The 15,680-nt window shown below is 33.7% G+C and overlaps 1 protein-coding gene across 1 annotated transcript; it reads right to left on the bottom strand.

Moving 5' to 3' along the window:
* Nucleotides 1-6,245: 6,245 nt before the first annotated feature.
* LOC123553349 (uncharacterized) lies at nt 6,246-10,120 on the bottom strand. The gene is made up of 2 exons (XM_045343083.2): nt 8,956-10,120; nt 6,246-8,619 (listed from the first exon to the last, which is right to left on the bottom strand). Exons 1-2 carry the CDS (start codon nt 9,882-9,884, stop codon nt 7,710-7,712), a joined length of 1,839 nt encoding a protein of 612 aa, XP_045199018.2. The 5' UTR covers nt 9,885-10,120; the 3' UTR covers nt 6,246-7,709.
* Nucleotides 10,121-15,680: the final 5,560 nt, after the last annotated feature.

Below are 15,680 nucleotides of genomic sequence, written 5' to 3'. Positions count from 1 at the left end.
CTTAATTGCACTTTTCAAAGTTATATTTACCCATATGTTGGACATGACTGATTCTTCCTTTGCGACCAGTGTAGATCATGATCAGCCAGATCTGGACTGTTTGCCATTCAGTCAGTATCTTTTGCTAAGCACCCCTTTAAACAGTTAATGATACTGTCCAAATTGAAAGAGGGACAAGATAATTATAGAAATTTAGCAGGGTAAAGGTTAAGCTACTCATATTATTTTTTTATAATGCATAGATCCGATCTGTCAATCAAACCAACAATATCAGTTAATAAAATAAAGCGTTATCCGTCGATCCGTAGACTTTGTTGCTAAGGCGCCATTTTGTCTCACAAGCTTACCGTAACTAAGTACTTACAAACTGTAAAGTCTAAATAAAACAGTATACTTTTACGTTCTCTTCACGGTCCTGTGTGAAAAAAGAGATGCTTTGCATATAAAATGTAAATATGACATTTAGAAATAAGAAAAGAAGTGATCACATGTAATAAATAATTGCGAAAAGTAATGTAGCATGTTCATTATTCAAGTTCATCATTTAAAAAAAAAAAAAAAAAAAAAAAAAAATACAGCTATTTTTAATTGGTTCTCAGGCAGGTGTCACAGGTTGCACTCGAGAAAACGAAATTCATTAAGGCAAATAAAACATAATTATAGTCTACATGTGAACGGCTATCTCCAAATTTTGGCCACACTCTTTGGCCTGCACCTGTCTAATCTGGTTCAGTGTCTTATAACCCTTTTTTAAATTAAATTTTAGGACACATCTTTGTGTTATGATTAGCAGACATGTCTTGCTTTTTACTGTAATATATGAGAATTGATTTATGTGAAATATGTGATATGTAGAAATTTTATATATATAGTCTCTTGTAATTCAAATTTGAGTGGCCATTTACTTGTGTTTTATTATGTATATGTCATGTTTTTATACTGTAAACATGTAAATGGATGAGACTGAAATAAACAATAAACTATAAACTCTATATCTATTTTGTATAACAATTTAAACGCTAAATATTCGTGAATTGATATTTTGCTTTTCTCCTAAAAATGTCAGAAGTAATGTCGAATGCACTATTATTATTATTAGTTTCAGCCACACTCAACAGATTTTGTGTAAGAATTTTTATGCTAAATTTCCGTGAACGGAATTTTTGTTTTTTTCCTTAAGAATATCAGAAGTAATGTTGAATGCGTTATTCATTTTCTTGCCTTATTTAATGTTGCAGATGATGCATGAACCAACTGAAACGAAGTAAGATTGTTATGAAAATGATGTTGGTTGCGTTACCACTATTAGAAAAAGAATAAAATTGTAGCCAGTAACAACAGGAGCCATAGAACAATAGGGCATAACTAACTAACCTAAGTTGATGTTCTGGTTCTGATACATGAATTATCTATTTTTATAGATATAAATATTCATTTTTTATGGGAATCGGCATACATCCGGAAGAAGGTGTTTCTGCTTTTTTTTCCCCAACTTGTTATGTATATATTTCAGAATTATGTGTGTGAGTATGTGCGTGCGTGTGCGTGTATGTTTTAATATCGCAATGAGCAGAAAATTCCGTAACAAATTCAAATTTCAACGGCCTGTTTATAGATTTTTTTACGAGTTAAATTATCGTATGACTTCTTTATTTAGTAACCACTTAACTGTTTAATTTCGTCAATTTGTAGCATTGGCTGATCAAATAATAAGATAACTTAATTAATGATATTAATAAATGTTTCGCATATTGAAAAACGTTAACACCTGCTGATTTGTCACTCCTTCTTTTCAATAAAAACATGTATTATCAATTACAGCTAAACCTGTACTTGTGATTAACACCGATGTGACAATCAATCTACTTTCTTTTGTCGTTCACAGCGAGCGAATAACCGTGTTACCTACTGACATAAGTTTAACTTTTTCAAACCGGGGGACATTCCTTCAGCAGGTACACAGAAACATTGCGGAATATCCATAACGATGTTGTAGCTAACGGTATCAGTCGAGTCTCCAGAATAATATAACATATTAAAATAAAATACAATGATTTTAATTCACATTTAAATAATATGCTGGTACTTATTCGCAAATAAAGAAATAAATGAACTTTTGAATCCTAATCGGTTGCGTAAAAGCAAACATATCATGCACGAACATACAAAATTTACAACGCGCATTTGTTATTCAGTGAATAGAAGAGAACAGAAAATATATTTCAACTTTAATTTGTTTATAGACCTTTTCCCCTTTGCAAGAACACAACTGTATCGTGATGTGTTTTTTATTATTTGTATTATACTTTATACCAATAGTCTGTGTACACTTTGTGCGGTCCCAAAATAAATAAATTTGTCAAATTCTACGACTTTCATATCTATGAAGACCGTATTGGCACCGAAGATTAACAGCTATATTTCATCACTTATTTTCATGGAATTAATGTAACCTTAAGTATAATTATTAAATGATTCATGTAGTGCGTGATCCGACAGTTTTGTTTTTTTACAATAATGTGTAGAAGATTTGAATACTTTATAAAAGAGAATCCGTCATAGAGGTATCATGTGTATCCGCCATTTTGGAGAAAGCTTGTGAGACATAGCAACAATATCCAAGGGAGGCGTTCCTTATCAGAAAAATCAGATCTTTCCATTCTATGGGAGCTCGGCCAAGTATTTTGTCAATTTCTTGAAACACTCAATTTCTTTTTTTTAAAAAAAAAAAAAAAAAAAAAATGAAATCACGCATGAGGTAAATATGTAATAAAAGACAAAACAAAAAAAGTCAATGTATCGTTTGTAAGAAGTTTTTGAATACTTTATTTGGTAATTTGTACTGATAATCGTCACAAAAAATGTAAAACTGTAACGATGAACCCATACGATACGAGAAAATAATTCATTAATATATAAAAAAATATTTGATATTTAAAAGTCATTTATACAAAACATAGAATATTCGTATAATACGGATGAGCATTAGTGCAAGGTGCATTTTATCGATTAACACGAAATTTCGACTTGTATCTTGCCCTTTTATCCTATGAAAATCAGTTGTTTAAAATGAAGTACTAGTAATGGTTGTGATTTTGCTTATATATGCTTTATAAGTCATGAATCAGAATTATTTTGAACTGAATGTTTTAACCGCAAGTGTTTTTCTTCGGCGTTTCGAATCCGAAAATATTGTACTTTGTTACCAAGATTTTAAAACTGTTCTTCTGAACGGTATATTTTCTAAACATAAACTAGCATCCAGGTTATAAACGTTGTTCCGTTTATACCTTGTTTTCAAGTAGGAACAAACCTATCTTATCCCTTACCCTGCTAACTTTTTATAATGGATTGGTACATCTTTCAATTAGGACAGTTCCTATAACTGTTACAAGGGGTGCTTACCAAACAGATACTGACTGAATGGCGAACAGTGCAGATCTTGATCAGACTGCACGGATATGCAGGTTGATCAGGATCTACACTGGTCGCAAAGGCTGAATAAATTGTGTCTAGCATGATAACGTTAATATATGACAGCCTCGAAAAATAAAAAATAATTTTTTGTTGTTTGTAAAAAAAAAATACCGCAATTATTGAGTCTATTAGGGTTTTTATCGATCAGAAAGGAACTGTTCTTATGCCTTGAAAAAAAATGAGTTCAATGATTTCAATAATTTATATGTTATACTTTACAATTTCTTACTGAATACTTACACCAACCATGCATGTGAAGAACGTGAAAACTGACGACAAATATGACAGTTGCAGATGACCTTTATGTTAATCAATAATCGAACATTGACAAATATAAGAGAAAACAAATATTGAAAATATGATATAACAAGAATTAATATGTTTTATGTTCAAAACAAATAAATGTAACATTATGAGTAAAACAGTTTCGATTAGGATAGATATAGCAACATTTGTCAGTGGCGAAAATTTCGAGATGAAAATGGAATCTCGTTTCTTTTATTAAATGAGGTAACGGGAATCTTAAAAAAAACTTTAGATAAAATAATTTTATCTTTTTAGATACAACGCGAATGGTAAAAGAAATTTTAGCAGAAAATGATGATCAGCTTACATACAAGATATTCATTGAGGTTTATAAACCAGTTTTACAAGATACCACCAAGTATAGCTCTTTTAATTCTTTAATTCTGATTTACTGATTAAATTTAAGTTGGTAAAATTACCAGTTATGAATAACTGCAGCCACACAGGGCGCTAAATATTCACCATCTACCGTTACAGACACAGAACGATCTGACCTTAGGGACCAAAGAGCATCTCAGAAATTTCTATTGCCTGGACCCCGGACCTCTGAATTGGCAGTCAAACGTGTTACCACTAGACCACCTGGGTGATCAATAAATTCTATAAGAAGATCCTTTGAAAGCACAGAATGCAACCAAGCAAAATAACAACAGTCTCGGTTTGAATGAGTCTGATCATGCCAGATAATGAAATATGCAACACCTCTCAAACCTTTACTCTAAAGTATTATTGTTAAAATAGCGTGGGAATCCAAGCAATATATTTTCTAAACAGACATGGTGGGTTGGATGCGGATGGGACATGCTGTGCATATCATTTTTCACTCATCAAGAGTCAAAAAATCGAGTGTGCTATTATTATAATAGGTTGCGCCATGTGCTTCAAAAGAATCCTTATCTTTAAGTTATTGGACTATTTTTCTTTTTGGTCATCGGGCTGGGGTGCGAATTTTGTTGCAAAAGTCTTTACAATCCATGAGCAGACTATTAATTATTTAAATATCCTACATCACAATTCACATAGGGCTCTGCGATGTTTCTAGATGAAGGTTTGGGACAATCTGTTTGATTGCTTTAATTTAGAAAGACAAAAAAATAGAGAAGAGAATAATGCTTACAAGTGGAGGAATAATCTTATGTTGCTGATCACATTCAAAACATACAGGACCTAATCTGCAAAAACTCAAAAGAAATCGTGTTTGTTCAATTTTTAGACCATCAAATCTTCTCAATATTCAAATTAAAGTGATATGAACTTGAACAATATATATTCAAATTGATAAAAAAACCTCTTCCTCTACAGTAACATTACTTCACCTGGGTAGCAGCTCACATAGGTTCAAAAATTGACCCCATTGTTACTAAAACTTACACCACATGCCATATAAGTGAAGATCACTATCCCATTTCCTTTACAAGAAGCACAGATAAAAAGAAATCAACACAATGAATTTATAAATTTTATAAATATTAGTTTCTAAATCTATTTAAAAATGAATTTTCGAACATAGAGCTAGTGATTAGTAGCCCAAATCACAATAAACCTTTCATAGCTATACTTATAGGTGGTACCTATTAAACATGAAAGTCTAAACCAAATTGATTAAATGACAATATGCCTTTGCACAGAAAAAAATGAACTAACATCATAAAACTAGAAAACATGAATGTTCCGAACGGAAACGAGAGGAAGCAAGCTAAAGCAGTGACTAGGAAAAGTATAAAATGCATCAGATAAAAACAGCATCTTGAGTCCCAGGGTGAAGTTGAGTGTCTTGAGTCTCTGTGTAATGTTGAGCGGCTTGAGTCCCAGGGTAATGTTGGTAATGCTGAACGGCTTGAGGTACTGTTTGGTAATGTTGAGTGGCTTTAGTCCCTGGGTAATAGTGAGTGGCTTGAGTCCCAGAGTAATGTTGAATATCTTGTTTCTCTATGTAATATTGAGTGACTTGAGTCTCAGGGTAATGTTGAGTGGCTTGAGTCCCAGGGTAATGTTAAGTGGCTTGAGTCCCAGGGTAATGTTGGTAATGTTGAACGGCTTGAGGTACTGTTTGGTAATGTTGAGTGGCTTTAGTCCCTGGGTAATAGTGAGTAGCTTGAGTCCCGGAGTAATGTTGAATATCTTGTTTCTCTATGTAATATTGAGTGACTTGAGTCCCAGGGTAATGTTGAGTGGTTTGAGTCCCAGGGTAATGTTAAGTGGCTTGAGTCCCAGGGTAATGTTGAGTGGTTTGAGTCCCAGGGTAATGTTGAGTGGCTTGAGTCCCAGGGTAATGTTGAGTGGTTTGAGTCCCAGGGTAATGTTGAGTGACTTGAGTCCCAGGGTAATGTTGAGTGGTTTGAGTCCCAGGGTAATGTTAAGTGACTCGAGTAAGAGAGTAGTATTAAGTTATTTTAGTAAAACAGAGCTGTTCAGTGATTCGACAGGCCTTAGTTGCAGGAGGTTGATGAGTTGCTTGAGATTCGGGAGTTGTTAGTGAGAATAAGAAAACAACACAGTTACCTTTAAAACTTTCTTATTCTTGCTAATTGTGTATACATTATGAACAATTCCTATGTACAAATAAAGTCTAGAAAATCTTGTCGAGTTCAGGCGACTGTTTAGTAACCTGAATTTTAGTTACTTGGACTGTATGAGGGTGTTAAGTGGTTGGAGTATCAGTGGGCTTTTGAGCGACTCAAGTTTCAGTAGGTGGAGTGGATTGCCTGTGTGACAGGCGGTTGTTAGATGGCAAGAGTCTAAGGACTATGAGGCTGTTGAAAGCATTGAAATTTAGAGGATTGATTGTTGAGGACTCGAATATCAGGGAGGGGCTGTTGAGGGGCTTGATTATTTTGCAGATTATCTCAGTCACAACGTCAAATATAGCGTCCAAAATGATGCAATGACGGCTTCTCGACGTTGTATACTTATAATTTATATTAGATTTGTATCGAGAAATATGCATGAGTTCTGCAGCGGAAGTATTGCGCGACTTTAGGAGTGCATATTAATTCATGCAAATCTAATAATGTTTTTATTACATACACATCTACAGCTAAAATTATCATATAAATGATACATTTGTTATTAAGTCTGGGTGAAAATGAACACATCTTCGTTATAGAACTTTTAAACACGACGACATGCATGAAACTGGCGTCACAAATGACGTCACACATCCGATATGAAATTTGAACGTCAATATCGAAAAATATTGACGTTTCAGGTTCCGTTGAAGCTCAACGGAGTTATTAAATAAGTATGTAATAAGTCAAAATGTTCACCGTTTCAAGCGAGTGTTTACATTAAACTCAAATGAATTGTGGCTAAGATAACACCAGACGTAGGTTGGCGGATATGATAAGAGTCATTAAACATTAAAATGATACGCAATGACGCATTCGGCTCTCGTTGATGTTGCCAGGCATAATCACACTCTGCCAAACTCTTTAATTACTGTCACTTTTTTCAATACGTCATATAAATGACGCTGGTTCTTATGGATTCTTACATGGGCTGTAACTGAGCAAAAGTAGTTCTTACAAAGAATGACAAAATGTGATGAAATTCCATAAACCCTGAAAATAACGATGAAATATCAGACATTATTATATTAAAGACAAGGAACTGCGTTTTCAAAACGCAAAATCATGCCCCCGGGTGTGTGAAGATCATATGAAGATCAAGGTCATCTGTATTTTGGCCAGTTTATAGCTCTTACCACATGGATTGGCGAGTGTGAGTATGAACTGAATCGGGCCATTAATGTTGGCTGTATACGAAACGGTAAAAACCGCACGGACGGACGGACAGTCATTATTTGTTAACATTTACTTTTTATTTGTGTCTGGATTTGTGTAAGATACGTAGACAGTCCTTACGTATTTAGGGTATAGTTTTGTTTCCGTCTAACCTCTACGTTAGTAACGCGTATGCAAAAACAATTAATTGAATTCAAACACTCTGATAATGTCAGTTCCAGACAGAGAAACGATCAGATTATTGTTTTCCTTGTCCTTAAATGGGACGTTGAGAGTCTCACTTCCATCTCTATCATGGTAATCTAAGAGAATAGCTAGAATTATTCCTTCTGCATTCATTTTGATGAGACGCTGGTAGCCTCTGTCGATAAGTAAAATGTCACCTTTACTGTCAATACACATGCCAGTGGCTTTAAAATTTTCGTGATCCTTGAATTTCCATCTCTTTGTTATCCCCTGGTTGTTGTCTTCAATAGAATACACCCCATTCTGCTCATCCACGATGTACATTGTCGTTACTTCATCATGTCCAAAAGCTGCAATACTGACTTGATTGGATAATATTATTGACTCGCTTTCCGATAAAGATTTTGAGATAGTATCTAAATGACTCCAGTTTTTGCCGTAGATGTAAATGCTTTTGCATTTACTAGTACCTATGAAAGTTTTCTCGTTGCTGAAAGCAATGCATTTGCCGTCATGTCCGAGTACCTGTATCCGTTTCTTCTCGATGTTATCTGTAACGGCTATGGATACACACTGACACTTGTCGGTAGATGCGCTAGTGAGAACTAAGGCTTCACTTCCACCAGTAGAACATATGTCCATAGGATAGTTTGATAGTCTCAAAGTACTGCTCACTTGGTCAGAATTCTGACAGTCTAAAGTTTTTACGGCTTTATTATTCATTTCAGTTAAAACTATTGTCCCGTTTTGAAGTTGGCAGAATCCCGTGATCTGGCATGGTTGTTCATCATTTTCTGTTTTAATTGATATATCTTTTATGAATTTTAGATACGGTCCATTGTTGTGTAGTTCCGTCCTTTCTGTATCCCTCTCTTCTTTTAGATTGGTTTCATCATGGTTTCTTTTCCTTAAATAAATTGGTAACACTTTGTCAATCTAGACCAATTCTACACACTGGACGAAAAAGGTATATGTTTTACAAAATTTAAAATTATATTAATTTAATGTTCTTTTATTTGTGTTAACGATGAATGTTAATTTACAACAAAAATGACAAATGAAGTATTGCTGCTTGCTGACCATACAGAAAAACATTGATTTTGATATATTAAGAAAGTCACTGAATAGTTCCTGATTCTCCTAAATTACAATTTCTTAATATATAAATGATACTGCAAACAAAATTGCGAGATTCTAGATACATAGAAAATCTCGCAGTAAAGATAATAAAACTGGTACTTACCTCAAATATATTCCGGAAAGAGGTTGGACATTGTGATCTGCATTGAGTTCACTGTGACGTTCAAAACATTCCTGGCATAGATAACGTCCGCAAGGTCCACAGTTACTGCAATGAAATATTGCTGTCGAAAATATATTCTTGTTAAGACAAGTGGCACAGAAATCTGTATTGTTTTGTTCCGTTTCAGCTTTTGCGAGCTGATATTTTGAAGGGTTGTTCTTACTATTTCTTGAGTTGTTCTGCAGAGACACCTTTGTGTCATCAGCCTGTCTGACAGAACAAAACGAAGACCCGCGGTCATAAAATAGTTCAGGTTCTTGATCATTGTCATTAGCGTTTCGTGACGAAGATACGTTCTGTGTTGTTAGTGAGTTTGCATATGTTTCTATAGGCGGAAGCTTGGACTCTTTTCCGGGATTATTTTCTGAACTATAATCGGGATCGATTTGTATCTCATCAGCTTGTCTAACAGAAATAAATGAAAAACTGCGTTCAGAAAGCTGTTCGCAGACGGTCAATTCTCGTTGTTGGTAATGGTCTTTGGCGTCATGTACGGGTTTTGTTCCAATTTTTATAGTAGGAGGTTTTTTCTTTTTCCTGTAATCAACGGCTAAATTATTTGCATGCGTCCGTTCATCACCAAATACGGTTCTTGACAGGGTTTTTGTTCCTTTTATTTTAGTTCCACGGTAAATTTGTTTGCTTTGACCTGTCCAATCGACACAAGTCAGTAACCCACTTGTTTTACTGTTGTTAAAATGTCCAGGACGAGAATGTTCCTTATCCCTTTGTGACAGTGATTCTTGTGCTTTGAAACTGAGAAGATCTTTTCCATCCCCAGCCAAACCTCTTTGGCCTGCCGGTATCGGATTACGCCTAATTCTGTTTGGTTTAAGACTGTTTCTATTCTGTCCAAGGAAGCCATTCATTTTCAATGGATGGTTCGTATTACAAGTTTCCTTCCTGATATGAAGTCGTCCAGTGTATACTAACTGTTAAATGTTGACGTTTAGTACAACAAAAGATAATTAGTAATTCACTACTCGTTCAAAAGTGTGATAAAAACACTATTTCTTTTATTTTTTCAACGGTTCATCTCGTTGGAAATCCTCAAGTACACAAATATAAAACAGTTTTGCAAAGACTTCAAGACTACTAGCTGTATGCTATTTATAGTTTTAACTACACTGCTGACAAAATAAAACGTGTTTAACAAGAAAACTGAGACTACTCTATTTAATGTTTATTGTAATTAAATTCCCACTATAATCACTATCCGACTGTAATTTGCTATGTCAGCCTTATGTCCGCTTGTTCTTTTTTCAAACACTATCTGCTTTTTAACCTTATTCCGCTTTGACTGATCTTGTGATAAATTTTCTACATTACAAATCCGTAGTTGCGTGCAAGACAATATAGGTGCAAGTTTTCAAGCAGCAAGATTATTTGTTGGATCCTAAATCCGGGAACTTTGATAACTTCGTTACAACATTTTGTTGTGCTGATCACATTTTCTAATGGTAAAGGTCTGTCAAAACATTGTTGAATGAGGTCCAGTCCACACGTTCCTTGAAGAGTAAGGTGGAAGTCAGAAAGTATATATGTAATAAATGTCCCCTGTCATGTTCGGGTCGTAACTTTGATATACATATTCCATTATCATTTTACAAATACAGTCAAATATCTGCCACAGAATAATTATTGGTGTCGGCGGACATAAATATCCTGCTATCATTATGGGTAATGTATGACCAGTTTTATTTCAGGCATAAACAATACATACCATAATAATACCCTTTTACATAATATTATATCAGTCATTTCTTTTAGCAAGTGTTCTTGTTGATACAGACACTTAAATCCTTGTAGAAATTAAATACGAGTAATGCATGTATACACGTTTAAAAACTTCAGATATCTGTAAGTGTATATAGCTTAGGTGCACTAAAAGCCTAGAAGTTGGGGCACCGCTCCGGGACGGCCGTTGGCAAAATCACTAGTTGGAAGCTCTAGCCCGTATACACTGGACATTTATCCTCACTCATAAAATAGACAAGAGAGGACGGGCTTAAAAATAAAAATAAGTAACGCTACCAACAAAAATTCATATTCTAATGTTCAAAATAAGACCAAACTTCAATTTGAAAGAAAGATTACTTTTTAGCCAAATCTGGAGGCATGCTGCTTTAAAACATTCGCTAGTTTCATTACATGTCACATAAATTAACATTTTCTCTTTCATTCTTGTTTTGAATCTGCTTAGTGTATATATGCAAGTCTTCAATTATTAAGATATACGTACAAGTTCTTGCCAATTTAAAACTTTTGCTAACTCGAGCACATTCCAATTCCTTCTTTGGCAGTTTCTGTAGCGCCAAGCTATGGCTCTCAGTGAACTTAGTAATTGACGCAATTTTTGTTTTCTAAATCTAGTAAATATTCTAACCATTTATCTTGTCTATGTTTTATGACATTTTGTATAATTAAAATACCAGTTTTCATTCGAAATGAGTTTTGTTTTACATTCACCCATAAAACATTATTTATTTTCAAATAAATACCTTTATGGCGGCACGACAAAACCTTAAGAATTGTCCGGAATTGTACGGCTAACTTGGCTATTATAACGAAGTGTTTATATCATGATTCACTAATTTATGCTAAACTGAGTCGCCATTATATCAAAAGACAAATTTTAAGGAAAAAATACGCTTCACAAAAAGGTGGGTTTATCCTTAAGGTTTTGTCGTGCCGCCATAAAGGTATTTATTTGAAAATAAATAATGTTTTATGTCTGTCACTTGGTTCATTGGAAGTTTTTCTAAGTTTGATTTCTGATAAAGTAACAACACAGATGTGAATGAATAAGGCCATTTAATAATAAATGACAGAATCTTTATGTGACTACATAACAAAGTGCTAATTACACAATACAACAAACATTTTGAAATTGCTAAACTAAGCAGAATTATAATGAAATCAAATGTTGGGGCAGAAAAACTGCCACCTATTGTGCAAGCAATAACCCCAACAAAAAACTTCTAATGATACCTGTCTGGCAGTTTTTCCGCCCCAACATTTGATTTCATTATAATTCTGCTTAGTTTAGCAATTTCAAAATGTTTGTTGTATTGTGTAATTAGCACTTTGTTATGTAGTCACATAAAGATTCTGTCATTTATTATTAAATGGCCTTATTCATTCACATCTGTGTTGTTACTTTATCAGAAATCAAACTTAGAAAAACTTCCAATGAACCAAGTGACAGACATAAAAGGGGAATTTGGTTTGTACTCTTTCCAGACCTGGTCATAAAAAGTGGGCATGATTAGCCCAAATATTGGAACTGTTTGTAATATACTAGTAATGTATCTTACCTGCAACTGTCAACGTTTATGTAGTTTCATATCAGAGATAATTTTATTCATAAATGATATGGAATATAGTACACATGATTTAATATACTAATTCTTGATAGGAATTTGTAAGTTAAATGGTATGTTTTTAATTTGTCTCTTGTCGTTCTAGTTAGCACGGTCATATACAATTGTTTTATGCTGTATGTAAATTTCTAAGCTTGTAAATGACTGAGCCATAAAACGAACTATAAATCTCCAAAATTGCATGAACATAGAGAAACATTTCTGATTTCCGTTTCACTTTTTGTTGCTATTTATTATTGCAGCAAATAATAGTACTATACAAGTTCGAAAACTTTTTGAATACACGAGTTTGTTAATAAATTATGCAGTAGAATGTTGTTAAAAACAGCAAAGTGCCGAATAAACATTCCGAAAAGCTTTTATAATGAAGATTGACATATCATAACATAGTAAGTTAGTGTGCGGTTCGTGTTTACTGGGCGTATATAAGAAATTAACATAAATATTTCTGTAGAATATAAGATCAACCACTTCCCATATGTATACTTAAGCAATACTGTTGTGAATTTGGATTTGGCTACGGATTTAAGAAATAATTTATAACAAAAGAGTGCTTTAGCACTATTTATGCACGATGGGCGGTTATACGTCGGGCGTAATAATTGAACGAGGGCGCAGCCCGAGTGAAATTATTTGTACGACGTATTACCGCCAGAGTGTATAAACAGTGTTAAAACACTCTATTGCTATATTTTTTTTTCCATTCTAATATGCCCTTAATCTAAAACAATGGATAAAATATAGAAGCGCTCTTTTTTGGTTGCAACAAAAACTTTGACGTCACCGCACGTTGACGTGATGTCATTTCATTCTAGCGTAAGAGCGTTTTAACAGAGACAATCATGTTAGAATTTAAATTGATGAAAGTGGTTGCTTAACTAAGTGAAATAATATGAATAAAAGTAGAAATATCTGTCGTTTCTTGTAAAACAAACGCATTGAGATACATCAAGCGTTGAAAATATGTAGACGGCCCTGTAAGCAAGCACTGGATTTTATTTTATTAGGGTATTAAATATGTGCAGTATATTAACTGTATCTTAATTCTTTACTGCTCTGTCTTAAAGAAGCATGCCTCCAGATTTGGCTAAAAAATAATCTTTCTTTCAAAATGAAGTTTGGTCTTATTATGAACATTAGAATATGAATTTTTGTTTGTAAAATATTCTAAAAATTCCAAATCAAGAAAAAAATGATGACCGCGTCGAGAATCGAACCCCGGACCACCGCGGCAATAAAGACATTTTCCCGTCGTCGTAACCAATTTAGCGCTATAGCTGAAGTAGAGAATAATGACTTCAAAATATAGATATTTATAATCGAGACAGTTTACCTGGAGTAAAAGCGTGACAAACGCTTTTTGATTTTCATCGTAAAAAGTAGTAAAAACAGCAAATTCTCATGTGTTTCCGTAACATAAAGTTTGTCAGTAATTAAGTTTTAAAGCCTTCTTAAGAAATAATGCATTTATTTCAAGATATCTAAAAACAATTTTTTGTTGTTGTCGAACGATCTGGAGGCATGCCGCTTTAATTGATAAATATCGTACCGATCGTTGCATAACCAATACAATACTGTTATCTTTGTCATCTTTTTTTAAATTGCGAAACCAAAACTAAGGTATGATATATTAATGTTTTCATGTCAAGGATTTTTTTGAAGAAAAAAAAGCACAATGTCATCAAAATATCTTTTGTAATGAATCTAGATAATTATCGGTATTCGTTTAGAGCAATTACATATTGTAACCCTTTGTGGTTAAAGTGATCTTATTTCAAGTTTCAACTTTATTGGCATAATCAGCAAAACAATTTGCCTTTGGCCATTTACATAAATACACATGAAGTATGGCAAAGACATACAATACAAATATATAATAGCATTATAAATAAATATGAATTTACATTTCATGAAACAGTTAGATTTTCAAGGGTATTTTTACGAATTTCAAAAGCTTCTTTAACAAATTTTGATAATGCCCATACCTTCTTCAACGGGCTAGTAGAATAATAATAAAAAACACTCTTGGCAGCGATGACATATTGGATACTAGTACATGTGGCGTCTTCGTCTGATTGAAATGTCATCATTTAGTTTATAAATAATTTATTTTAGGTCGATTGTGAAGGAAGTTCTACAACTTATATTAATCACCCTCGACACCTCATTCCTGATGGAATCCATCGCCACGAGGGTATGAGAGAAGAGGCCAGTTTCCCTCTCAATGCTGAGCGCCAAGCAAGGGAGCTACTGGTACCATTTTTTACGTCTTTGGTATCATTTGCTGATGCAGTTTAGATATTCAAGTATCACCAAGATTGTAAAATAAATGTTTTACTTATCATACAAACCAACTAGTTGAAATGTAAACTATCACTATGTTTTCATAATGCTAATATATGTTTACTTTATCATGTGAGTTATTCATTTGAATAACTAAAGGATACTTCTGTTATGTTAATGATTACAATACTTTCCTCCTTCGAAGTCGGAATAGAGTGTCTTTCGTCATTTTTTTTCTAAATCTGTTCCTGTATCTAAATGAAGCAAAAACAGGAACAACACTTTTTCGCATATGAGACTATGGAATGCGGATTTGGTCATACCATTTGCCACTTGCTAATTGAAAACCACTATTTGCTATTTTTCTTGTGCCAGTTTTGCTTTTTTGCGGGATGGGACATCTCAATTGTTAATTGCCATTTGTCGGTTGGAACATGCAGTTTTCATTTGCAATTTGCTAATTATTAATTAGCGACAGGTAGTTTTTTTCGGATACTGCATTATTTAGACTGTCTCGGACAACAAAAGCTATAGATTGGACTGAAAAAAAAACAAACAAACAAAATGACCTCTATGTTTAACCTTACTCTTTGAAGTTTAGGGCTTGCAGGAGTCACATCATCATGCTATGGTGGTAGTTTTTTACATATTATTTTCAAATCACACCACCCACTATAAAGGTATTCGCCAGTCGGTAACACTACATGCACCTTCATTTTCAAATCTAAAGCATGCATTTAATTGCTAGTTTGCAAAAAAAGTATGTCGTGAATAAACAGACGACAATTATAAACTGGCAAACAGCAATCAACAATGGGTAAATAGCAGATGTCAACTGGCATATTCAAACTCTCAATAAGTAAAGTCACCTATTTCCTTTATATGTTTACTACGTCTTTCAATATGGATTGTCTGCAATTTTACACCAAAATTTATGCTTAATTTGCTACTTCAATTATATTTAGTGCCATGTTTTCAAAACAGCTACCATGTCATGTA

Source organism: Mercenaria mercenaria, chromosome 4 (genome assembly GCF_021730395.1).
Source record: "Mercenaria mercenaria strain notata chromosome 4, MADL_Memer_1, whole genome shotgun sequence".
Lineage (NCBI taxonomy): Eukaryota > Metazoa > Mollusca > Bivalvia > Venerida > Veneridae > Mercenaria > Mercenaria mercenaria.
This window is presented reverse-complemented; position numbering and strand designations above follow the sequence as displayed.

Bases quoted from the DNA above. Each gene is read 5' to 3' on its own strand.
- LOC123553349 (XM_045343083.2), bottom strand. From the start codon at position 9,884: ATGAATGGCTTCCTTGGACAGAATAGAAACAGTCTTAAACCAAACAGA. The intron at 8,620-8,955 runs GTAAGTACCAGT...AATTTATTTAAG, and splicing joins CTTTCCGGAATATATTTGAG to GAAAAGAAACCATGATGAAA.